At 44.1% G+C, this 25,966-nt stretch overlaps 1 protein-coding gene across 1 annotated transcript; it reads left to right on the top strand.

The window, feature by feature from the left end:
* The first annotated feature begins 925 nt into the window (after nucleotides 1-925).
* CCNJL (cyclin J like) lies at nucleotides 926-24,673 on the top strand. Its single transcript, XM_082214745.1, is given in 8 exon segments — nucleotides 926-1,131; nucleotides 2,111-2,223; nucleotides 7,302-7,313; nucleotides 7,315-7,410; nucleotides 13,727-13,937; nucleotides 19,660-19,959; nucleotides 20,981-21,140; nucleotides 21,895-24,673. Coding segments are annotated over 8 exon segments (1,362 nt in total). The 5' UTR covers nucleotides 926-1,109; the 3' UTR covers nucleotides 22,343-24,673.
* Nucleotides 24,674-25,966: the final 1,293 nt, after the last annotated feature.

Below are 25,966 nucleotides of genomic sequence, written 5' to 3'. Positions count from 1 at the left end.
AGGCATGTTCATTTCTGTACCCGTACCTGCAAGTGCGCAAGAGAAAACCAGCCTTAGATATCACGTTTCACAATGGTCAAAATGGGGACTTGTTTTCTTGATGGGAAGCAGTATCTATTTCCATTTGTTTTTTGGGTTGTGTTTTAATACTAAGCTCTTCTACAAGACTTGTTAGAGAATTGTGCAAGAAGAGGTTCTTGTGCTAGACTTCCACATTAAAATACTTTTTTTAAAAGTCCATTGTATGCACTGATCCTACAACAGACTGCAAAAAGTGACAGCCAATATTGTTTTTTTATTACTTCAGACTACTTGAAGTACCGGTACATCATTGGTGGTCTGTTCCACTGAATTGGGGAGGGACAGGGACATCCTCTTCCACACAGCTAGAGGGGCCGTGATTATCTTTACAATGGAAGAAATATCACATGCAATCAAGTGAGAATCAGCTTGAGCAGTGGTGACATTGTAGATATTTATGGGTGATAATGTGGCCTGGACTGCTTTAACAAATGCTTCTTCCAAACAGAACAGTGAATCTTCTTCAATGCACTGCTTCCAGTTTAGATTATGCACCACTGAATTCACTAGGATTCATTTCTGAGTACATACGGTTAGGATTGCAGCTTTACATCCCAAAATAAGGAATTCTGTGCTCATGATGCATATTCATATGCCCTGACTAACCTCAGCAAGCGAGGAACGCGTGTTAAATTTTATTCTCTTCCTCCTATATCCTTCAAGTATGTTGGGCAGCCTTAACACTTGGGAAGAAGCTGAGTAGTCATAGCACATCCATACTTGGAGTGAAGACTCTGCTGCTGATGCCATACCTTTAAGCTATGGTAAAGACTTCCACTGGGTATTCCGAGATTCTGATGTTTTGACAGTTGGGCAGCTGTTAAAGAGAGTTCTCAGAGATCCACTCAGAAGGAAGTTCATCCTTTTTTTACAGATCTCATATACCTGGTAATTATTTTAAGACTTTTATCTTCTCCAATAAATTCATGTGAGATGGCTCTCTTACAATATAGTTACAACCAATGACTACGCTAAGAAAGATCACCTCTGTAAACTAGCTACTTCTAGGGACACCACTGGAGTTTGTTATGCCGGGAGTCAACCTTGCAGGTGAATTTGCCTCTGGGAGGGGGGTACCTTAGTGAGGCTCTAGAAATGGGGAAGGCAATCTGCAGCCCTTGGATTAATTTCACAAAGGTGGAGGAAACCCAGTAAGAAAGAAACTCTTTTAGGTCCGTTCCCCCCAAAAATGCTGCTCTTCTGTCCATTTAAATCAGGGACGGGGAAACCTGTAGCCTTTCAGAGGTCACTATGCTCCAACTCCTATGAGTCCCAGGCAGCATAGCCAATGGTTAAGAATGATGGGTGTTGTAGTCTGGCAACATCTGGAAGGACACAGGTCCCCCACCCCTGACTTAAACTGTTTTAGGGTATTGCGATTTATAAAATTAATATTATTATATAGTAGTAAGGTTGAACACAAGGGATGCGGGTGGCGCTGTGGGTTAAACCACAGAGCCTAGGACTTGCCGATCAGAAGGTCGGCAGTTTGAATCCCCCTGACGGGGTAAGCTGCCATTGCTCAGTCCCAGCTCCTGCCAACCTAGCAGTTTGAAAGCACATCAAAGTGCAAGTAGATAAATAGGTACCGCTCCAGCGGGAAGGTAAACGGCGTTTCCGTGTGCTGCTCTGGTTTGCCAGAAGCTACTTAGTCATGCTGACCACATGACCCGGAAGCCGTACGCCAGCTCCTTCAGCCAATAAAGTGAGATGAGCGCCGCAATCCCAGAGTCGGCCACGACTGGACCTAATGGTCAGGGGTCCCTTTACCTTTAAGGTTGAACACGCCTAGCAATATGCTGATTATTTCTTAAAGTAAGCATGTGCTGATAGGCAGTAAGAAAAAATAAGAATAGAAAGCTTTAATAAGAATAAAAAGTGAGTTTTTAAATGTTTTAATTTTGTAAACTGTTGCCTTTCCCATGTTGTGAGCCCCAAAATCAGATTTCCTGCAGCCAGGATACTTACTGCCAGTTCCTGCCCACATGTCTCACAGTGACATAACATAGCCATTATGTGCCTTCCGCAGGTCAAAGTAATCAAAGTACTTTTAAATCTCCACTTCCATGCCACCAGATATGGGAGCTGAAGTTTGCAAGACTCTGGGACGTGTCTATAGCTGAATACGATAATAAACCAAGGGTGAGTGGCCATGGAGGTTTGTATCTCATTATCTTGCTGGGTTTGTAAACACGTTACAAGGATGCTTCACTTTTCAGCCTTTCCACCATTCATCTCAACTCTTGGTTCAGCATGACTCTACCCAAAGATGTGCCTTACACTCTGGAAACTAATAACATGTGATTTCAGAAATAATTTGTTTTCATCTGTGTGTATATGGCATTGGAATTGTGGAAAGTCAGACATAAACTTCTAGCTCTGCATTTTATAAGTGACAAGAAATGCATTACTCCAGTTTCAGTATAAATGTAAAATTTGATGTTGCTGTGAACACTAGAAGCACCACCAGATTCTGCGTTCCACTCAGCTGGCACTTTTGTTTACTTGGCAACGAGGTCTTGGATAAGTAAACGCTACTCTCCAGATTCTGATTCTAGAATTCTAGGATTACCATCGTGGCCTGTTCTCTAATTTGTTATATTTTCTTCTCAAGCATGACACCTAGGTAGGCTCTTAAGAAACATGAGAAATTCCCTAAGTGTTGATTGGTGTGCAGTTTTATTCCAAATTGCTCTAGGTTTTACGTGTCTAATCTGCCATAAGCAAGGAAGTAAACTAGAAGGCTGGTCTCAAAATTTGTAATCCCCTGAGCTATTGCATCTCATCCTTCTTAACTCCCTAATCCCACCCACTTCTGTGAGCCAGGACAGCTATCAGTGCCCAAATCCTTCTAGTATTCCTCACCAAGAGAGATATCACACATTCGGTTTCATTCCTCTCAAACTTTCCCCATCCTTGCTTCAGCTATGCAATATCTCACCTGTTCAGGGTCCTCAGTTCCTCGCAGCTGGAAAGCAGGTGGGAGTTTACCACATGATGGCTGTCCCTTCAGGCAGAGAAGTACGGCATTATGATTCTTCCCTGCAGACTCTTATCCATCACCAGGATCAGCAAACATTCTTTCCCCCCTTTTACACCTAAGCCTGGGTTACTTCCTCCCAGCAGGTACTCTCTTCACAAGTAACTTAATACTGGTCCTATTTACTATACCAGGAACTGTCTGCTCTGCCCTTGCTACAGCTGGCCTAGAAACAAGAATTTAGCAGCATTTGTATAATGGCATCCTCATTCTGGGGGAAAGCTTTCCTTTGTGCAACCTTTGCTGCTCACATTGAAAGCAAAACGAGGCCTGCCACCAAGAAAAGAAACGTTGGCAAAGGTTGATCAGGGCCAGTGTGTGTGTGCACGCACATTCATCACGACAGTTTTTTAAATAAAAAATGCAATTATTTCTCAAGTAACCATATTTCTGCCACTAAATATAAATAAATCAGAGAAGGTGTTGCTTTGGGCAAACGATCTCCCCCCACCTCATTTATTCCATATGTAAAGAAGCAAAAATAGTGATTTGCTGCACAAAATGTATGTGAAGGCAAATCAGTTTGCAAAACTCAGAGTGCTTTATAAACTAGGATAGGATTCACAGCAGAAACACTCTTTCTGTGCTTGGTTTTCAGATACCCAAAACAACCTTGTTAAAATCTTTAGTGGCAGTGAGGTCAAACAGTAACGAATTGAGGTACCAGTCAATGAAGCAACTGCTCACATCATTGTATCAATTGCTGATGAATTCCATCATCTGAGCATGCAAATTATGAATGGGACAGAGAACCTTTTGTTGTCCCTTGTGCCAGTGGCGTAGCTAGGGATTTTGCTGCCCAAGGCAGCCACTGAGTTTGCTGCCCCTCTTCTTTGCTTTACTTGCAATACCCCTTTTATGTTCTTTTTTCTCTTGTTTCAACCACAAACAAATACTACAAAAAGTCAAAACAGCGCGACATATAGGGAAATAAAACACTGTTTATTTTTTAAGTAAAACCTTAATTCCAACATTTCTAAAATGTTTAGTATGGCAAGATTTCTTAAATACAACATACTCATTGTAGATCTTAGGTAATTCTTAATCAATTTTAATTTAGAAAAACTCCTCTCACAACTAGCAACACTTACAGCAACAGTGAGGAAAATTTGCAACGGTATTACTCTATTTGGAACTAAATTACCAAGACTGTATTTTAGAATAAACTGCAAAAGTTCAAGGGGTCCGTCACTGACCTTCCACGTCTCTGTTTTGTCTCGTGAGGCAACAAGAGAAACAAAACTCTTAAGTCTTTTTCTCTCAGCGAGGAACTCTTCCCTATTAATGTCATAGTCATGATCATTATTTAGTTGACATTCATATCATTCAAAAAATTCAATGGAGTAAGAAAGATATATTTTTCAGCAAGTTCATGAAGCTGTTCAGATCTCTTGATGACTTCTTAGATCACTCTGTTCAGTGAAAGAAACAGTTCTGTCTTCAACTCAGTTTCATATGACAATTTAGCATAATCTTGTGGTTCTTCACCTGCCAACAGTTTCTTCCTTCTACACTGACAATCCATGACTATCCCCAGATCATCACAAATTTATTTTGCGTAAGCTACTGAATTGTTAACTAATTTGTCTCTATTTTCAGTTTAAAATGCTTTTAAAGCCTTGAGCTTCATGCCACGTTGTTGTACTGTACTGTTGTTGTCCTTTGGTTTGGAGGTAGACCTGTGTGTTGTTAGGTTCTAGAAGGATGGATTCCCAAAGGCCAAGAAAGCACAGGAAGGAAAACAATTGAAAAGTATCAGGCAGCATCAGTGGGGTAGCGTGGGGGGTGCAGGGGGGGCCGGCCGCACCGGGCGCAACATCTGGGGGTTAGGGTTAGGGGGCGCAAATCCACGGGTTAGGGGGCGCAAATTACTTGCCTTGCCCCGGGTGCTGACAACCCATGCTACGCCACTGGGCAGCATGCCATCATCTGACCTGGTACTTTCTTCTTCACCAGTTGAATGCACTTCTACAGCATTTAATATTTGTGAGTAGTTCTTTTTTACAACACTCACAGCATCTCCCTGTGCACTCCACTGCGTTTCTACTACACGCATGACACTTTTGACCGGTGACTGAAGTCTTGGTGTGGCTTTGCCTTTTCCTATTTTTGTCTTAGAAGGAGGGGCCATCTCTCTATGGTAGAATACCTGCAGAAGAACCAAATTTAAACCTGGCATTTTCTCTGGATACGGCCTCCCACCTAAAACCTGGCACAGCAGCTTTTAAAATGATAAGTGATTACATTGGGCTCAGTGCTTTCGCATCCAAGTCCAGCTTTCCCAACATCTGATAACAGATAAATTGCTATTGTTATTACCTGCCCTTGGCCCTAAGGTCCTAGGATGGGTTTCGTGAATTAAAACACTATGTAAAAACAGTTTAAAAGGACCTGTTGCATGGATCGACAGTGCAAACTTAAACCGTGTCTACTCAGAAATAAGTCCTGTTGAATTAAAATGAGGCTTGTTCCCAGGTAAGAAGGACTAGAATTTGCTTTCTTAATACGGCAAGTAAATGTGTTGGGGCCAGCATGACATTCTCCTTTAAATGCAGCTCATCATTATTACGTATTGGGGAAGGGAGGAATCGCTCAAGCCCAGCTGAGCTTTGAACTAGGCCAGTTTTGGAGGGTTGGGGCACGAGCCCACTTACAGCGGTGGGAGACGAGCACCTATTACGGCAAGAGCCTCTTCCCTCGGACTACAACCGAGTCGGTCCTACACCCGTTAGTGCCTCCAATGTGATCGGGACCCCTTGCCTGGATTAGTTCGCTTTGAATGAAGCTGCGTTTTGGGCGCCTCTTGAAATTGCCCCGCAGGAGAAGCGGAGCAGCAGCAGTGCCGAGAGGGCCGGGACAGGGGAGATGGGCTCGGGCGGCGGTAGCCTTGGCGTTGGTTTCAGAGGAAGTCCACGGGCGGACAGACGAATGAATGAACGAGCGAGCGAGCGGGTCTCCCCCGCGCGAAAAGGAGCGCGGGAAGGCTGCTATACGCAAAGAAGCGATAGGGCTCCGAGGTGTGCGCGCGCGTGCGCAGTGCGGCGCCGGCGTGTAATCTCCCCCTCCTCCTCCTCCTGGGATCTTCCATCCAGAGCAGGATCTGCGGGGGGAGGGAGGAGGAGAGAAGCGGCTAAAGGGCGGGGAGATCACCTTCTCGCCCTCCACCAGCTACACCGCGGGGAGCGAGAGGGGGGGGGCGGATATGCATCTCACCTCCGCCCTTCCCGCCAGACTCTAAGTTCAACACTGGGGAACTGGCGGCGGGGGGGGGGCGCGCAGAGAGATAAGTTTAAATGCTCCCCCTTCTGCCTGGGCTGCAGTATTTTTCCAGCAAGAAATAGCTGGATGCCGAGTAGGACAAAGGCTGGGGATCCCGGTTTGGAGGGCGAAGAGAGGCGAAAAGGTAAGCGCTGCGTGGGCGGGCGCCGTCTTCGCAGTTCGTGGGGAGTTGCGGACTGCGGGGGGGGGGAGTGTCGTGATGGCTCTTTTCAATTAAAGGTAGCCTGCCTTTAAACAAAGAAGTTGTGCAGTTATGAGTGCTCTAGCAGACCGGGAGTGGGGGTGGCCGAGAGGGAAGAGAGAGAGAGAGAGGCTTGTTCCCAAATCTATGGAGGTAGTCAAGGTAACAGCCTTGGCGAGATCTCTGCAAAGAAGTGATCGCGGCGAGGAGGTAGTAGATTTCTCAGGTACTCTCCCTTCGGATGGGCTGGTGCACATGGAAGCGTCCTTGGCGGCTTTTCTGCAAAAGGAAAGGGCGCGGGGAGGGGGAGGGACCCGTCTTGCAGGTAAGGCAGACCTGTGGCCGCCGAGATTTCTTGGGCGACTGTGGCCGCATGGAAATCTGCAATTGTGGGGACGCTTTAATAAAGTGGGGAGAAAACCCGGGTGTTTGATAGAAGTTCGGTGGACAGAATTGGACCCCGGTAGAAAACATGGATGTAATTGCCCTTTCCCCTTGCCCTCTCTCTTTGGGCGGGGGGAGGCGAGGAAGGTGAAGGATGTTACAACTAAAAGGTCTCAGCCAAAAGAACTTAGTAACAGCCAGATCCCATGCAGGGACATGTGCCCTGAAGCCTGTTGATTTCCCTAGGATGGGGCTGTTGGGCTACAACGCACAAACAACTTGACTAGGTAGAAAATGTTGGTTAATCTGGTTCACTGTTTATTTCTCCCTACCTAGGTATTGCCTTTCCCCCCAGACCAGGTTTTGGATGGGAAGTCTAAAGATGGAAGAGCCATGGTGGAAAGGAGACCTTGCAGCAGAGATTCATCAGACTTTAAGGTTGAAGGTCAGTTAGCCTCCCTGTCTCTGCACGCTTACCTGCTCTGCCTTTGCTGTGTCTAAAACTTTTTTCCGTGGTGGTTGATTCTTACAGTGAAAGACTGCAGTCCTCAATGCACTTTGAATGGGAGCAAGTTAGAAGTGCATTGCACCTTACACAGTGTAAGGAAATGTGTGTATAGGTTGCTTTGTATGGAAGAAATATACTGAATAGGTTCCCCACCCCCCTTCTAGAGTCTAGAAGAAAGCAATATGTAATTACTCTGGACTCCATGATGGTGTTGATTCATATCCTGTTGCCATGTAGTGTGCTGTTGGAAAACAAAACAAAAAAATCTTAAATTGATACATTCAACCAAATTAATTATCAAGGTGGATGAGAGCCCAACTAAAAAAGTTGGCTCATTGTCTTCAACTCTCTTGCAAAAGCTGGTAAGAAGTCACTGTAGATTGAAGAGGGAGTGAATAGATAGTTTAAAGCAGGAGACTGAGTGCGCCAGTCCTAAAGGCAGTTATTTGGATGCAAATCTCGTTGGAGTCTATGGGAATTGTTTGCAAGAAAATGTGTGGTTAGGATCAGCAGCTTTTATGGAAAAGAGTGTGGTGAGGGCCATATGAAAGCAACTTTTCACTGGGGACTTGATTAGGACACATTCATGCTAAGAGGGATATGTGTGAAAGGGATATTGCCTTGCAAATGGGTCAGGGAGTTGAGATAAAGCTGACAGTATAGGTTTGTCCTGAATGAGCCCCTTCCCTGAGCGTATTCAGTGATGCACCTTTCTGAGCTCCTAGAGCATGAAATATATACATTTACAAGGAAATGTCTCTCAACTGTGTTAAATTCCTTATTAGTTCTGGTGAAAATCCTTGCTTTAATATTGCGGGTGCTGTGCACCTGTGCTGGTCTGAAGTGGTTACTGCGGTGCTGTTCCTTGCAAGCCTTCTCAGGTTCCTGTCCTCCACTATACCTAGCTTTTTGTCCTGTCCCTCCTCCGTGAGAGATGTTTCCTCTGTCTGGGGGTTTGTTCCCATGTCTTGGCAAAGGCAGTGTTTTTGGAGGGAGGACGTTGAACAGGTGTCAAGCATGACTTGGGAGAAATGTGTCTTACTTGGGTTCATGTTCCTGCTATTTGCAAGTATGGAGGGGGTGTCTGCATGTCGAGTGTTGCGTCTCAAATTAACCAAAAGCCTTGTGGCACTTGAAAGACGTAACAAAATTTATTATGGCGTTAGGTTTTGTCAGCTACAGCCTGCTTCACTAGATGTATGATGCATCATCCTGAGTTGACAGGTGTATATGCACATGGAAAGAAAGAAAGAAAGAAAGGGGGAGAGAAAGGGGTTAGCCATGAAGTTAGAGGGAAATGGAGATGTTGGAAATACAGGTGGTGATAATTATGTTAAAATGTGGACATATGTAAAAATTTTAGTGATCTTTCACAAAGCATTGTTGAGGATAACATACATATTCTGGTATAGGTAAGCCTTGAAGCATGAGAGTAATCTAAGAAATTGTCATGGACACAATGGAAGATCTTTTCACAAAAGGACAACTAGTAATTCTCAGAACCCTCCACCAGCCCACACAAAGCAGGCAATAGCAATAGGCTGCAGGCCATATATTTCTCACCCCCTCTTACACCTTCCTTTGGCTTGTATTTTTCCATTGTTCATTGTGTTCTTTGGTTACAATTGGAATATGTCAAAGTGAATATACTTGTTCAAGGTGAAATTTACACAGGAAAAGTAACTTGAATTGTTGTGTGTTTTCTTTGGAAAGAAAATTATGTATAGCTTTGTCTTTGTGTGTAATTTATATATATAGCTGAATGAAATGCCACAATAGATGGTTGCCCTGGGTCCTTTTAAATCCTGGGAAATAATGAGCAAATGTCACGATTTCATTATAATTTGATATTGTTATCATTTGGCACACCTGTCCCTTCTCAACAGTAGATAGTTTGGATGGTTTGCCAAGAGCAGGGGTCAGCAACCTTTTTCAGCCATGGGCAGGTCCGCTGTCCCTCAGACCATGTGGTGGGCTGGAGTATATTTGGGGGGGGGGGAATGAACGAATTCTTGTGCCTCACAAATAACCCAGAGATGCACTTTAAATAAAAGGACACATTCTACTCATGTAAAAACACGCTGCTTCCTGGACCGGATTGAGAAGGTGATTGGGCCATATCTGGCCCACAGCCCTTAGGTTGCCTACCCCTGTCCAGTAGCAACAAAAGCCCTTGAGTGTCTCAGCTAGCCAGAGAAAAATTCTTATCCAAGGGTTAGTTCACTTGTGTTTCCCACATGGCATACACACACGGTAGAGAGCTGCCAGCCCATTGAAAGAGAGTATATGTGTATTTTAAGACACACACACATTCTAATTTTTAACCTGTACACAACAAAAATACCACTTGTGAATTTGCCCCAAGGCTTGAAGGAGAGAGTTATGTAATACTTGATTGTCTTTAAGCTGCTACTTTTTATATATACCATACTTTTCCATGTATGACGAGGTTTTTTTACTCTAAAATAATGTAAAAAACAACAAGTGGGGGTTGTCTTATACATGGATAGTGGGTAGGGGTGACGGGTGATTGGTTGCAGCTACGAGCTGCAGATTGTCTTTGGTGTGTGATTGGTTGTTGTTTCAAGGGCTGCTTTGGATTGGCTGCCGCCGCGGCACTTGTGCTTGCGATTTCCTTCCGCTGTTGGCGATCGGGCAGCCGCTTGTTGCAGATTTGAGCGATTGTCAGCGAGCGACATGAGCAATTGTAACCGTTGGGTTATTTACTGCACTCCCCCCCCCAAAAAAACCACAACAACTTTGTGCCATTTTCTTATACACGGAGGCGTGTTATACATGGAAAAATACGGTATATGAAGGATATATCATCTTAGTTTTGTATATGTAACCCTTTCTGACACCAAACAAGAGGAGGGAGGCATATGTTACTGGGGGAGAAACCTGTTTGTTTTTCAAAAAACAGTAACAACCACACACTTATTTACAATAATGAATGAGATACAGTAAAACAACGGAGTCCAGCAGCTCTTCTGGATTTTGAAAAAAGAATCCCATCTCCATTATTCTTCAACTCTAGCCTTGTTCAAGCATTAAGTTTCCGTCACATAAGGAGGGCAGTGGTTCTCTCTCCCCCCCCCCCCCATGGACTTGAAAATTGCTGAAGGCCTCGCTTAATGATATTTCTGTCTGTTGTAGCAATTGTAATGAGCTTTGCTAGGTGCTGGAGGATTTCTAATGGTCTTTTTCTTGCCACTTGTGTTATATATTAATTGTATTCCATGGGTTCAAAATGCAATACGAAAATATACAGTGCAAGTAAGAAAAGAAGCAAGAAAACGGCAGCAGCGACAGACTAGGGGTTGGAGACAGGCAACTCTTCCTCCTGTCATCGCAGGAGGGAGAGGGACTCCACGCCTGTTTCAGGGTCTATCAAGGCATGGCAACAGCCTGGGCTGAGTTTCACAAAACTTTGAAGCAAGTAGGGATTGGTAAGGTTGGCATTGGAACTTAATCCTTCAAAAGCCACCAGGTAAGTGGACTGATGACTGGAGACATCAGAAGGCAAACAAAACAATGTTTTCAAGTGGCAGCAGTCTGGGGGATCAAAACTTGTTCATATACACATGCAATGTGTAGGGCATTCGGTTCATTTGTATGTGCTTTTAAGCCTGCTTTTGTGCCTTATGCTTTATTGTACAGTAAACACAAATCTTTTTCCAGTAACCCACAAGCAATGTCGGCTTTAAATAACGCAATATATTTATGTAGGATGCCTTCTTTTACCCAAATTACCATGCCCCACTACTGCTCAAGATTTTTCTGAAAAAAAGTTGTACCCAACCCTACTCCACATCGTACAATTTGGAACAAATTGTAGGCCATACACCATTTGACATATGGCTCCTTGCTTGCGTTTGCAAAATTAAGTTCACATCCTCAAATAGAAAGGAACATAAGTGGATTGCTGGCTCCCCAAATGTACTGTGCTTCTGAATGTAACTTTAGAGAGGGATCGAGTCCTTGGAAATTTTGGAAGTGGGAAAGACAGTATTGTTGCTGTTGTTTAATATTCCAAGCAAACGTTCCAAGACACACTTCTGACTAGAAATATTTCTCTGAAATTGATTCTTAGGCATATTTCACTGTATTTGGCAAAGGATGACGTCCTTCCGTGTCAGCTTGTTGTGCAACAAACTTACTCTTGCGCTGCTGGGATTTTCCTCCTCCCCTTCACTCAGCACCAGATCTCTTCTTGAAGATTTGGCAGCCCTTCAGAGCAGATGTGGGCAGCAGAGGGAGGGAAATCTGTGTTGTGTTCCCTGGCGCAGTCGGTGTTGGATAGTGCCTACAGTATTTATTGAGTGCCCAGCAGATGATGTGGTGGTGTCCATTCTGCTGAGATGAGAAACCTGTGGCCCTCCTGATGTTGGACTACACATCCCATCATCCGCTCCCATCATCCCTGACTGCTAGTCATGCTGGCTGGGGCTGCTGGGAGTTGGTTGTCCAACATAATCTGGAGGACTTTCCCCAGCCCTGCCCTACTGGCTTCACATGACATTGGTTCTCATTTAGAAATTCCAAATGTGTGTGGAGGAGTGATGGCAGAATGATGCCCAGTCCTGTACCAAATGGCGTGTCAGTACAGGTGGCGGCCATTTTGTGTGCGTTCAGTTGATGTGTGATCTCGGATGCACAGATCATTTTGGAAAGAGAATGTATGCACATGGCTTCTATGTTGTGGTGCATTGTCGGCCTGCGTACCTAAGCTGCTTACAAAGCCATCAGGTGCAGCATGCCTCTTGTTGAATCTACTGTAATTATACTCTTATACGGTAAATATGTATTGTAAATGAAGAGTTGTGTCCATGGGGTGGGGTGTAAAGGTGGTGTTTTGAGCTGTACAGTGAGCATTGTAGAATTCCTTGCTAGCTAGAAGACGGGGTGTTTTGGTTTTAGGCAACTTTTCTGGAAAGCTGGATCTCCATCCCTGCCTGGGATGTTTTTAAAACCTTCATCTGGAATCTGCTGAGGTCAAATGAGATGTTGCCTCTTGGAAGAAGACATCTGATAATTGTTATGTTAGCTTGTGAATGGGCTTTGTGTCTAAACAGACAGATAAGCATGTTTGCCTGAGGAAATGGGTCCTCTTCACCTTCACATAAATATTTACAGTGCCGTACTTTTATGCAAGAGGTCTTATCTTGCAGATGGTTAAGAAGTAATTCATGAACTGGCTTAACCTTTTAAAAACTAATTTCGTCCCGTTTTCATACTTTTAATACAGTGGACATGTAAGTGGGCTTCAACTTTAAATTTCTTGTCTGGGCTGCAATTTCATTTTATGCAGTTTGATTAAATATTGCCCAAAAATGACTATGTAAGTCACTGAAAAGTTATTGACTTGTTCTGAACCCGTAAATGGGTGATTTCTAAATTCTTTACTTGGGAGAGCCAACAATGGAAGATAAACTTTTCTTTTGAATTTGCCTTTGGATTCCAACCTTCTGCTGAATTTGCCTCTAGGCCAAACAAGACCTGAAGCCAACTCCTTGAGTGCCTAAATTAACATGTCTTAAGTTTTCTAGTGTAAGTAGCAGCTGTTGGGGCCCTTAGCAGGATTGAGATGTTTAATCCAAAACACACACACGGGGGGGGGGGGATCACTTTTCCCAGGTCTAATAGGTGTGACACAGTTGTTAATGAAAAATTAATTGTATACCTGTATGATTGGTTTTAACTATGCTTTGAATATTGTATTTTTTGTATTTTATCTTTGTATTGAACACTGCTTTGGTGACCTCAGGCTGTCAAGCAGTTTATACAGTTGTACAATAAATAAAATAATAGCTCCCCTTAAAAACTAACAATTATTGTGGCAGTCCATGAAAGGTTATACCATCATAAATGCGTTGGTCTTCAATGGGCGCAGCAGTCTGTTTGTTTCTTTATAAATAATGTTGGTTCCTGGTCTTGAACCCTGTGGGAGGGGATTGCTAGCTGATGGTGGGTTGTTGTTGTTGTTTAGTGTGGCTCTCCCCCTGCCCATTGCCTGATTCTCAGGAGTATGAATAGTTGTCGCAAGTTGCATTGTCTTTCAAAAACAGGTTGGATATTCATCCAGAACAAGAGCTGGGTTGCTTTTTATTGCGTTAGTTGCTAAGCACTTGCCAGAACAGGTGGTGGATGGTGATCTGTGGATTTTGGCTTCTGAAATGGATATTCATGTTAATACCCCTTCTCTCTCTCTGTCTCTTTCTTTCTTTCCTCCCCCTCCTTTGTGTTGCTGTAGGAGCTGAAGCTGCCTGTGTACAAGGCCCATTCTCCGCAAATCGGGATGCGGCGCTATTTTGCTGACCTCTTGGCCATCCTTAGCAGCCGCTGCCAGCTCTGCCCCACAGCCCGACACCTTGCTGTGTACTTGCTGGATCTCTTTATGGACCGCTATGATGTTGCTGTCAAACAGCTCTATGTCATCTCGATTGCCTGCCTCCTCCTTGCAAGTGAGTAAGCTTGCCTGTTAATGCACACATGCTATTGCGGTTATTACTTGTCCGTTGGGGGGGGGGACAAGTAAGCTGTTTATCGGTTAAATGCCCTAAGCTGATGAAAACATTTTTATTTCAATTCATTAATTTTAGGTTGTTTATTTTGAGCAGGTACCATCTTAGGCATTTTTGAAACCATGGAACAGGAAAAGACTATTGGCCCCTTCCCAGAGGGGTATGATATAGTTGACTATTGCTCTTTGCAGTTTCTGTTGCTTTTAGAACAGAGTATCAACAACTTTGCCTAGAATTTCCTGCAGTGATGTACTTCTTTATTACTCGTATGGGGAGGAGCCTTAAGTTTCAAGCTGTGCTTAAGGGAAAAGGGATTCTCAGCTGTTACAGAGAGTAACAGGTTCATTTTTATGCCCTTTAAATGAGGCCGTGGGTGATGCTTTTCCTTCAGATCACCCCTTCCATTACTGTATTATTCAGAGCCTGTGGGGCCCATCACATTGACATTTACCGTATTTTTCGCCCCATAGGACGCACCTAGTTTTTTTGGGGGGAAATAAAGGGGAAAAAATTTCCCTTTATTTCCCCCCCAAAAGCAGGTCGGGGAAACAGAACCAGGTCGAGGAACAGCGGGATGGCGGCGCTGCGCCTCCCTGCTGTCCCCCGAGCTTGTGGGGCTGGCTGATGTCTGCCCCGCGCGAGGGGCGCTCTGCATCCGCAGCGTGGGGAGCCTTGCCAGGAAGTCCGGCAAGGCTCCCCATGCTGCGGATGTCTGCCTGGCGCGGGGGCGCTCTGCTTCAGGGCGCCCCGCCCGCCGAGCGGCAGGCTGCTGTCTGCAGCCTAGACATCCCTGTCGGACCTCCCATAGGGCTCCCCAGGCTTGCTGATGGCTTCCTGAAGCCTGGAGAGCGAGAGGGGTCGGTGCGCACCGATGCCTCTTGCTCTCCAGGCTTCAGCGAAAGCCTGCATTCGCCCCATAGGACGCACCCAGATTTCCTCTTCATTTTTGGAGGGGGAAAAGTGCGTCCTATAGGGCGAAAAATACGGTAAACATTACTCGATAATTGTGGATTGAGCCCATGGAAAGGGGTTCCTGTTACATTTAGAGGGCACCTTTGACCCCTGCCATATTATATTCATGGAGAGCAGATACTGTGCAGGTTCATTCTCAAACTTCAGCCCCTTCTATGTACAGTGGTGCCCCGCAAGACGAAAAACTCGCTAGACGAAAGGGTTTTGCAGTTTTTGAGCTGCTTCGCAAGACGAATTTCCCTATGGGCTTGCTTCGCAAGATGAAAACGTCTTGCGTTTTTTGCAAGTTTGTTTCCTTTTTCTTAACACCGTTAATACAGTTGCGACTTGACTTCGAGGAGCAACTCATAGAACGCGGTGTGGTGGCCTTTTTTGAGGTTTTTGGCGATTTTTGAAGCTTTTCCAAAACTTTTCCGACACCGTGCTTCGCAAGACGAAAAATTCGCTAGACGAAAAAACTCGCGGAACGAATTAATTTCGTCTTGCGAGGCACCACTGTACTTACCTAGTGATCCATCCTGAGCTATATCCTCCTAGAATCCCTTTAGTTTTTGGCCACTTTAGAAAAACATAGTTGTCAGCCTTGAAGAGAGACACGTGTCCTAATAACCCAAAGCTTTATACAAGAGAGGAAATGCAGGTGGGTAACTTCAGAACCAACCCTTAGAGTAGCCTTCCACGATGTGATGCCCTGTGCATGGTCCTCTCTGACCACTGGCCATGCTAGTTGAGGCTGATGGTGGATTGGTGTCCAACTTCGACAGAGGTCCAAGAGCAAGTTAGAGAAGGCTTGTTTAGAGCCTCTCAAGTCTCTTTTTAAAGATAGACAGGATCTGCTTTTTGCCAACCTCATGCTTGCATAGCTTGACCTTTTAGCATGTTGTATATATGACCTTGAGCCAGACATCCTGGAGAGTGAAGTCAAATGGGCCTTAGAAAGCACTGCTAATAACAAGGCCAGTGGAAGTGATGATATTCCAGCTTGAACTATTTAAAATTTTAAACGATGATGCTGTCAAGGTGCTACACTCAATATGCCAGCAAATTTGGAAAACTCAGCAGTGGCCAGAGGATTGGAGAAGATCAGTCTACATCCCAATCCCAAAGAAGGGCAGTGCCAAAGAATGCTCCAACTACCGCACAATTGCACTCATTTCACACACTAGCAAGGTTATGCTAAAAATTCTACAGGGAAGGCTCAAGCAGTATGTGGACCGAGAACTCCCAGAAGGCAAGCTGGATTTCGAAGGGGCTGAGGAACCAGAGACCAAATTGCAAACGTGCGCTGGATTATGGAGAAAGCTAGAGAGTTCCAGAAAAACATCTATTTCTGCTTCATTGACTATGCAAAAGCCTTTGACTGTGTCGATCACAGCAAACTGTGGCAAGTTCTTAAAGAAATGGGAGTGCCTGATCACCTCATCTGTCTCCTGAGAAATCTTTATGTGGTACAAGAAGCTACAGTTAGAACTAGATATGGAACAACTGATTGGTTCAAAAATGGGAAAGGAGTACGGCAAGGCTGTATATTGTCTCCCTGCTTATTTAACTTATATGCAGAATTCATCATGCGAAAGGCTGGGCTGGATGAATCCCAAGCCGGAATTAGGATCGCCGGAAGAAATATCAACCACCTCAGATATGCAGATGACACAACCTTGATGGCAGAAAGTGAAGAGGAATTAAAGAACCTTTTAATGAGGGTGAAAGAGGAGTGCGCAAAATATGGTCTGAAGCTCAACATCAAAAAAACAAAGATCATGGCCACTGGGCCCATCACCTCCTGGCAAATAGAAGGGAAAGAAATGGAGGCAGTGAGAGATTTTACTTTCTTGGGCTCTATGATCACTGCAGATGGTGACAGCAGCCACGAAATTAAAAGACGCCTGCTCCTTGGGAGAAAGGCAATGGCAAACCTAGACAGTATCTTAAAAAGCAGAGACATCACCTTGCCAACAAAGGTTCGTATAGTTAAAGCCATGGTTTTCCCAGTAGTGATGTATGGAAGTGAGAGCTGGAACATAAAGAAGGCTGATCGCCGAAGAATTGATGCTTTTGAATTATGGTGCTGGAGGAGACTCTTGAGAGTCCCATGGACTGCAAGAAGATCAAACGCATCCATTCTTAAGGAAATCAGCCCTGAGTGCTCACTGGAAGGACAGATCGTAAAGCTGAGGCTCCAATACTTTGGCCACCTCATGAGAAGAGAAGACTTGACATGAGCCAACAGTGTGACGCGGCAGCTAAAAAAGCCAATGCAATTCTGGGCTGCATCAATAGGAGTATAGCATCTAGATCAAGGGAAGTAATAGTGCCACTGTATTCTGCTCTGGTCAGACCTCACCTAGAGTACTGTGCCCAGTTCTGGGCACCACAGTTCAAGAAGGACACTGACAAACTGGAACGTGTCCAAAGGAGGGCAACCAAAATGGTCAAAGGCCTGGAAACGATGCCTTATGAGGAACGGCTAAGGGAGCTGGGCATGTTTAGCCTGGAGAAGAGGAGGTTAAGGGGTGATATGATAGCCATGTTCAAATATATAAAAGGATGTCACATAGAGGAGGGAGAAAGGTTGTTTTCTGCTGCTCCAGAGAAGCGGACACAAAGCAATGGATCCAAACTACAAGAAAGAAGATTCCACCTAAACATTAGGAAGAACTTCCTGACAGTAAGAGCTGTTCGACAATGGAATTTGCTGCCAAGGAGTGTGGTGGAGTCTCCTACTTTGGAGGTCTTTAAGCAGAGGCTTGACAACCATATGTCAGGAGTGCTCTGATGGTGTTTCCTGCTTGGCAGGGGGTTGGACTCGATGGCCCTTGTGGTCTCTTCCAACTCTATGATTCTGTGACTCCCTGGAAAAGACCCTGATGTTGGGAAAGATTGAAGGCACAAGGAGAAGGGGACGACAGAGGACAAGATGGTTGGACAGTGTTCTTGAAGCTACAAACATGAGTCTGACCAAACTACGGGAGGCAGTGGAAGACAGGAGTGCCTGGCGTGCTCTGGTCCATGGGGTCACGAAGAGTCGGACACGACTAAACGACTAAACAACAACAACAATATATTCCTGTCCAAAGCTGCTATACTGACATAATATTTTGTCTGTTTAATGATAATAATAATTGTTCCTCGGCCAGAGCCAGGCTCAGGGCAGCTAACATCATAAAAGTAACACAGTATACAAAGAACATAAAAACAGGCAATCAATTAATTAAAATACATCTTAAAATTAGTTCAGAACAAATTAAAATCTGGACAGATGGCAGTCCACAGGTAAAATTGAGAGTGGTTAATATTCTCCAGGGCCAAATGTTACCACTAATCTTATAAAGGACCTGTGAGCAGGCTAGGAGGCCTCTTTAATGCTTGTTCTTATACAGAAAGAAAAGAATCACACTGAACCCTGACCAAAGGCCTGGCGGAACAGCTCCGTCTTGCAGGCCCTGCGGAAAGATGTCAAATCCCGCAGGGTCCTGGTCTCTTGTGAGAGAGTGTTCCACCAGGCCGGGGCCACAGCTAAAAAGGCCCTGGCTCTGGTCGAGGCCAGTCTAATCTCCCTGGGGCCTGGGATCTTCAGAGTGTTATTATTTGCAGACCTTAAGGTCCTCCGTGGGGCATACCAGGAGAGGCGGTCCCGTAGGTACGAGGGTCCTAGGCCATATAGGCCTTTGTGTCACAGTAGTTTGTTGTTTTTTTTAAAAAAAAGTTAGGCCAGTCCTTGATGAGGGTGGCCACAGTGTTTTCAGAAGCATCCAGATTCCAAGGGAGCAATCTAGAAAGGAGATAAGGAAGTGGTTGTAAAACTACAAAAGCAGCAGAAGCTGTTCAGTGTCTTACGGCTGCTACCCTTCCTCAGTCCATTGTCTGGCCTTTGTATTCCACTCTGGCAAAAAGGCGGGGCAGGGGAGAAAACTTTTCTACTGCATGTTATCTTAAATCCTGCTAGGCTGGAAAAATATTGATGGCAAATAAAAGAAACTAGTCAAACTGGAGGAAAAAGGATTCTTGGAATTTGTTAAAGTAGAGACTGGACTGGGTTCTTTCAAGGCCTATAAATTTAAATATTGAGCAGCGCCTGTTGGAAGGGTTGGGATAGTTGTTTAAATTGCACTTTCCTATTAGTAATAGTTGACATAAAATAAAAGTGTATAATCAGATAACCGGATTGAACATAATGTGTATTTTCCTCCTTTTTCTTTGAAGTGTGGGCCAACATTTTTCCATATGTGCTGGTCTTGGTTATGTACTATATTTCATCTTTATGTAAAATAATACATTGCTTTCACACATTGTGAGCATTGTGAGCTCTAGTTTTCTTCCATGTTGACTCATCAGTGAAAGTGGACTGCATGCTTTTCCAAAGCTCCCATAATTTTATACTCTGTACTATTTGTGTTTGACTAGAGCAGGCATAGGCAAACTCGTCCCTCCAGATGTTTTTGGACTACAGTTCCCACCATCCCTAGCTAACAGGACCAGTGGTCAGGGATGATGGGAGTTGTAGTCCCAAAACATCTGGAGGGCCGAGTTTGCCTATGCCTGGACTAGGGTTTATCTCATGTGGTGGCAACGGCTGGCTGGTGAATCTCTGAATTCTGGGTTTTTCAGCATTGTCTTCTAGCTGAGTTCAGGAGAATCTAGATGGAGAGTATGCCTTGATCTCAAGTGGCTTGTTCTTTCTTTCCAATAGGCAAGTTTGAAGAGAAGGAGGACAAGGTGCCCAAACTGGACCAGCTGAACAGCTTTGCTTACATGTGTAGCCTTAACCTGGCGCTAACCAAGAAAGACCTGCTGAAGATGGAACTTCTGCTCCTGGAAACTTTTAACTGGAATCTCTGTCTGCCAACCCCGGCGCATTACATCGATTACTACCTCTTTGCCTCCGTTAGCGAGAGCGATCTGCACAATGGCTGGCCTATCACGTCCGTGACCAAAGTCAGAGCTTTTATGGAGAAATATTCTCACTATTTCCTAGAAGTCTCGCTGCAAGGTAATTTCTTGGTCCAGAAGCCCAAAACACATGTCTGCCTTGCAGTAGCCTTTATCAGGATTATACCAGTCCTCGGATATGGAGAAACATTGTGTTTAATGCAAATGCCACCAAAATATTTGCCTCACCTTAGAAAAGGCATGAAATCAAAGCAGGCTTTGGCAAAGGGAATTCTTGCTCTTTGAGGCCTTGTTTTGGGGTTAGGCATACTCTGGACCAAGCTAACCCACAACTTGTTTTAATATATGGGGGCTGGGTAGAGGCTGTCACAAGTAGAATTCCACTCTCAGGATTCTCCTGTTGAAGAAAAGGTGGAAATGTGATTTTCATCCATTTTCCCTTTACCCCGCAGCTCCATAGGAGTTGGTTGTTGTCTTTTTGTGGAAGAAGTGTGATTTCAACCCTATGTTTGCCACTGCTTACCTCAGAGCAAAGATGCCAACCTTTGCTTCTTGAACTTGGGATGGTAAGCTTTTGCCACCCCACGAGGAAGAAGCAAGTTTGAGAACCACTAAAAGCCACATTTCCTCAATTTTGCCCCTAAGCCAATGCAAAATATAAAAACGAAATATGCAATATTTGGATCTTAAAGCCAGGCAGTACTTGGCATGTAGTACTGCATGTTTGTCTGGAAGTAAAGCCCACGGAGTTTAATGGCGTTTTCTTTCCAGTATGATTGCAGTCTTAAACGGTCTATAAAGTCTGAGATCAGATGGCAACGATCTGTCAGATGCTGGGTTAAGAGCGCCCTTCGAAGCCTGAGTTATTGCCCATAATAAAAGTTGCACTGTGCACACAAAGAGACTACAGTAGATTTAGTGGCATTGCTTGCAAGAAATGCTGACCTAAGTTGACTTGCTCTCTCTTGAGCCAAAGCCGTCATTGTGGTGTCTTAGTCTCCAGCCAGAAGGCTTATACATCACATTAGCCTGCTGCCAGACTTGCTGGAAGAAGTTGACAAAGTCTTGCCATTTATGGATGGAGGGGCTTGGGCCTAATTTTGAAATTCCTTTTCTTCCAGATCATGCTTTTCTCTCATTTCGGCCTTCTCTGGTTGCTGCTGCTTGTGTGGGAGCCTCGCGCATCTGTCTTGAGGTTTCTCCTTCTTGGACCGCACAGCTCCAGCTGTTAACTTGTTATTCCTGGGAGCATCTTGCTCCATGTATCGAACTCATGCTTATGTAAGTTTTGAATAAAAACAGCCACCTGATGAACATTGTTTTATTTATGTGTTAGTTTTTTCAGGCAACTAATACGTCAAATTATCTATGCGGACAGAATTTCAAACATTAACATCTACCTGGTGTGACTCTTGACACCATGTTGATTGCAAACATGTAGCGTCCCCAGTGCCCTAGCTATTTACAGTTGACATAGCTGCCTGCCTTATTAATAATACTCATGCAAAGATCCAAAAAGCCTCAGTGGTAGAGCTGGTAAGCCCACTGGGAAACCTTGTTCCCTTTCTGTACAGATGAGCGCAGTTATTTATGACATGGCTAAATTTGGTGGCCCATTCCTTTTCTTTAAAAGGTCTGGTACACACATCCAGACCCTGGTCTACAAATTTCTCATTGCTGGTCTAGGACATAAGATGGCAAATGGTATTTTGGTGTCTGTAACTTTATTGTAAATACTATAATTTTCAGTGCGGCTTTTGTAAACATGATTCTAAAACATTCCATGCCTGCCAAATGGCCTGGAGCATTCCCAGACATAGGTGTAGAGCAGTGTTTCCCAAACTTGGGTCTCCAGCTGTTTTTGAACTACAACTCCCATCATTCCTGACAACTGGTCCTGCTAGCTAGGGATGATGGGAGTTGTAGTCCCCCCAAAACCCCCAGCAATTGCTAGTTACTTACCTGTCACATTTTATTTTTCTGTTTCAAAACCCTGGCCTTTAAGCTTGTGTGTGATTTTATTTTTATCTAACAGAGCTCATGATAAGGACATCAAAGAAGCCAACAAGGAAAAGGATCGTGTGAAGCTGTTGCAGCAGCAGCAGCAAGTTGTGGAAAGCCTCACCCTTCAAACCCCAACTCAAGTTCTCTTTCAGCAATCGCGTTATCATCCCCTGGCTCAGCATTCGGCTGTCGTTCCGCAGTTCCACTCCCCAATACAGGATCTGTGCTCGGCTTACCGGGACTCTTTACAAGCTCCTCGACTGAGTGGCCTTGCCTCGGGCCACCATAGCGATTCCCTGCATTCCTACTCCACCCTGCAGGCCAGCTTTCAGCCTGTTTTGCAAACAGTGTCCATTCAAGGGCCTATCACCATGCAGGTAGCCATTTCAACGGAGCCCAGGCACTGCCTCGCTCTGACCTATGGCAGTAGCTATTTTAGCGGGCATCATTCTTACACAACAGGTTGTTTTGATGGATGAGCACCTGCAGAGGAAGGGGGTGAGACAGGACCAGTACATCTTGGAAGGAAAACATTGGTGATATGTAAACTGAATTGCACCTGCCACCATAGAAAGGAGCTCAATGGAGCAACTACTTGCCAATAGCTTGGACAAAAACAAATCCCTCATTGATTTTTCTTTTTTCTTTTTAACATTTAAAACATGGGTGCCTTTCCTGCAGAAGCAAGATTTTTCTGAGAAGAAATGCAAAAATATACCTCGAAATTCATGATGCTACTTTTGCAAGAGTGACTTACTGAAATTGGGGTGCCTCCATAGAAGGGGTGCCAACGAACTTGAAATAAATAACACTGTAATTAAAAACTACTCTGAAAAGCAGAAACCTGGAGAAACTTCTGGCCATCAGATATACTTGTATGATGGCTCTCCCGTGAACACAGCTCATAACACTGTAGCCTTTTGTTGACACTAACAAGGCTTATATTTCCTTGATACCTCTGAAACTGTCACTGGATTTTTTTTAATGAATGTTCCTTGCTGTGCTTTGACTGGAATTTTCACAGAACAAGACTTTAAACTTGGAACACAAGTCAAACCACTTTTGCCTTAATTTGTCTGGTGAGGCATCAGTAGACAAAACACCACTTGGGCCTCAAGTTTGTCGTATTTTTCTTAAAATGTAATCTTAACTTTACCTCCAAAATATTTAAGATGCTGCTGCCTTAAGTAACTAAAAGATCATTTTGTGGGAAAACATGGTTTACAACTTATGTCAGGGATTAATGTTTACTTGAAAACAATTCATTGTCAAAATGTTCTTAATATTGCAGGAATCGCTGCCTTTTAGTGTGGTATGTTTGGTCTTGCCGTTTGAGTTAATTATCTAAATATGGACAAATGTGTGTGGAAGGAGTTGATTTTCTTTTTAAAGGGATCCATGAGTAATGGAACCTGAGGTAACCTTGGAAACTGGTCAGTCTTAAAAGCTGCAGTCCTTGAACCAGAGTTGAGGCTGTTCGTTTACAGCCTGCGAAGACATTAGGCTACCGTTTACTTTAAGCAAAGGCCTACTGATAATTTTTTAAAAATCACAATGTCACTTAATAGAGACACCATTTTAGCTCTTGTACATCCAAAGGCTTATTCTCTCTCCCCCCTCCCTTCCCCCATTACTTGAGAGTGGAGCCACACGTGGTGGAGAAAGCAAAGGATTCTGAAGCCTGTGTTTTACTGTGTAAACCAAATCCAGAGCTGTAAGTGAGGCACTTGCGGGGACATAAAACAGCGAGCTGCTGCTTACCCCACCTACCAGTTCCCCCATGCAAATGCTACTCCGAAGCCATTTAAATTTCTTCCCCATTTCCTAAGAGGTACCAAAATCAAAAGTGAAGCCTGTCTGATGGGAAAACAGCTGATGTCGAGGCAGGTGTAGAGGGAAAACTCAATTGATATGTGACAAGTACTCAACCCAGCCACTTAAATTTTATTCCTGTTCCCACACTCCACATTTGCAGTACCTCTGCAAATGCAGATTTGGGAACGGAGGGTTTGCCAGATTAACATGATGTTTTGCCTTAAGTCCCATTGATTCATTGCAGTTTAGTTCCACTTAGCTGTACTTCAGGATCATGAACTTAACTATACTGGTGCGATTAAGCTTCCCGCAGGATTTCTGTGGGTTTGGTTTTTCGAAGATTCCTGGTAGAATATGAAGTGCTCACTTGATATTCAGCTGTTTGTCCTGTTAGTCACTGAAAGCCAGTATTGTTTGTGAAAAGGGTTCTCAGGATTGCAATACAGACTATGTGCAATATATTGCTTTTATTCTGTCTAGAGTCCAGTGTGTGTGTGTGTGTGTGCGCTATGGTAGGATGTTCGTCATTCTGCTTTTTAAGTTATATAATTTTTAGAAAAATAGTTCGTGAGAGGGTTGAGTTGGATTTTAGAGTGCAGAATTGTGTTTCCCCTTTTCAGAGGAAGTATGTTGGTTGGGGACTGATGTCTCTAAAGTATACTGTAGTCTGGGCATGTCACACTTTAAGCAAAATGAAAGTAGATGTTGTGTTCCCTTTTTGTTACAGATTTAAATGAAAAGTGTTTATGCAAAAAATTAGAATAGTATCCGGAAGTTTTCTTTTTGTATTTATATACGACTTGGTATCTACAATATTTTGTGTGTTGTAAGCAAATTTTAACCACCTAATTGTGTAAATACTACTGAGGGAGCTCTGGTTGTAGAATCCAATGTGTTCATTTTATTAGCCTTGCAGAGAAGCCTCCCCCGCCCCCATTTGACATTCGTAAGTATCTCCATCTTACAGTAGGTTATTCAATAAACACAGTGCGAAACACTGATGTGCGTGTCCGCTTCTTGTATACTCCTACGAAGAAGAGTCTACCCACACTATTTGTGCCCTCGGGTCATTCGTTTTACTAATGGAACTGTGAAATACTTCAATAATCATTAAAGTTCTTCTCAGTATTTGCAGGTGAACGTGATGTTTTCCTAGTATATGATGCTTTACTATTTCATTGGCTCTTATGCTTAGAACTGCAGCAGTGGATCACACACATTTATCCTAACTCGTTTCAGCTTTCCGTTAGCTCAGCATTGCAGTTAGATCTAGAGTTGCCGGACTTCATTCAAGTCATTTATGAAAGAAGTAACAAGGAAATGGGACTTGCTGCAATAAGGTACAAGGCTTTGGAAGAAAAACCTCGGGAAACCATGTCTGCCGCTGCTTCCCTTTCGGACGTGTACATTTCCCGCCCCCCTTGTAAAAACCCATCATGCTGCTATTGGCATGATTATTATCGTATGATAAACTCATTTCTTGGTTCGCTGCAATTTGTGATGGCAAACTTAAATTCATGATAGCATAGTGGTTTCATTTAACTATAGTTGCACATGGCAGTTACGTATGACTTGAGAAGCCTGTTTGTGGAATGATTGCTCTGAGTTCTGCGTACATCCTTTGCATAGACTGATGGCAGCAGGATTCCTCAAGGGCCTCTTCCGATGAAGCTCCCGCCTATTAATTGTTGAAGTGTGTGAGAGCCTTGGATCTGTGTGCATGTTCCTAGCCCCTGTCAACTCTACTACCAATGTTAACCAAATGGTTGGCAAGGTACCGTAATGTAGAATTTCACACTGGGCAGCCAACTCATTACGGAAGGTGATTATATATGTAGGGTTAGGGGAGACTGTTCAAATATTGGTGGGATCAGCTGACATAGGTCTTGCTGTCTATATGCAATGTGCCCTTTGTCATGACAGGAAGTCAGAACAGCTTATATTCTTTACGACAGCTTAAGACACTTAAAGTGGATCTCAGCTCAGCAACTTGGGAAACATGAATGGGAAGAGCAATGTGTCTCATTTACTGACTACTTTTAGCTTGCCACATGTGCAGAAGACACTTGGAGTGGCACTTGTTGATCATCCCCTCTGTGTCCCTGAAAATGTAACTCCAGAGGATTTGGGGTTCCCCAAAGTGGGCTTGTGGCAGAGCAGGAAGCAGGGAATACACTACTCTTCTCTTGCCTTCCATTTGCAAGCTGTTTGGCTCTAAGCCCTCTTCTGTGCTATGTCTCAAAAGAGCCCCTGAATGAGCAACTGCTTTCTCGGTGGCTTGTGACAAA

Source organism: Podarcis vaucheri (genome assembly GCF_965113315.1).
Source record: "Podarcis vaucheri genome assembly, chromosome: 2".
Classification (NCBI taxonomy): Eukaryota; Metazoa; Chordata; class Lepidosauria; order Squamata; family Lacertidae; genus Podarcis; species Podarcis vaucheri.
Note: the sequence above shows the minus strand (reverse complement) of the source record. Positions and strands in the feature narration are given on the sequence as shown.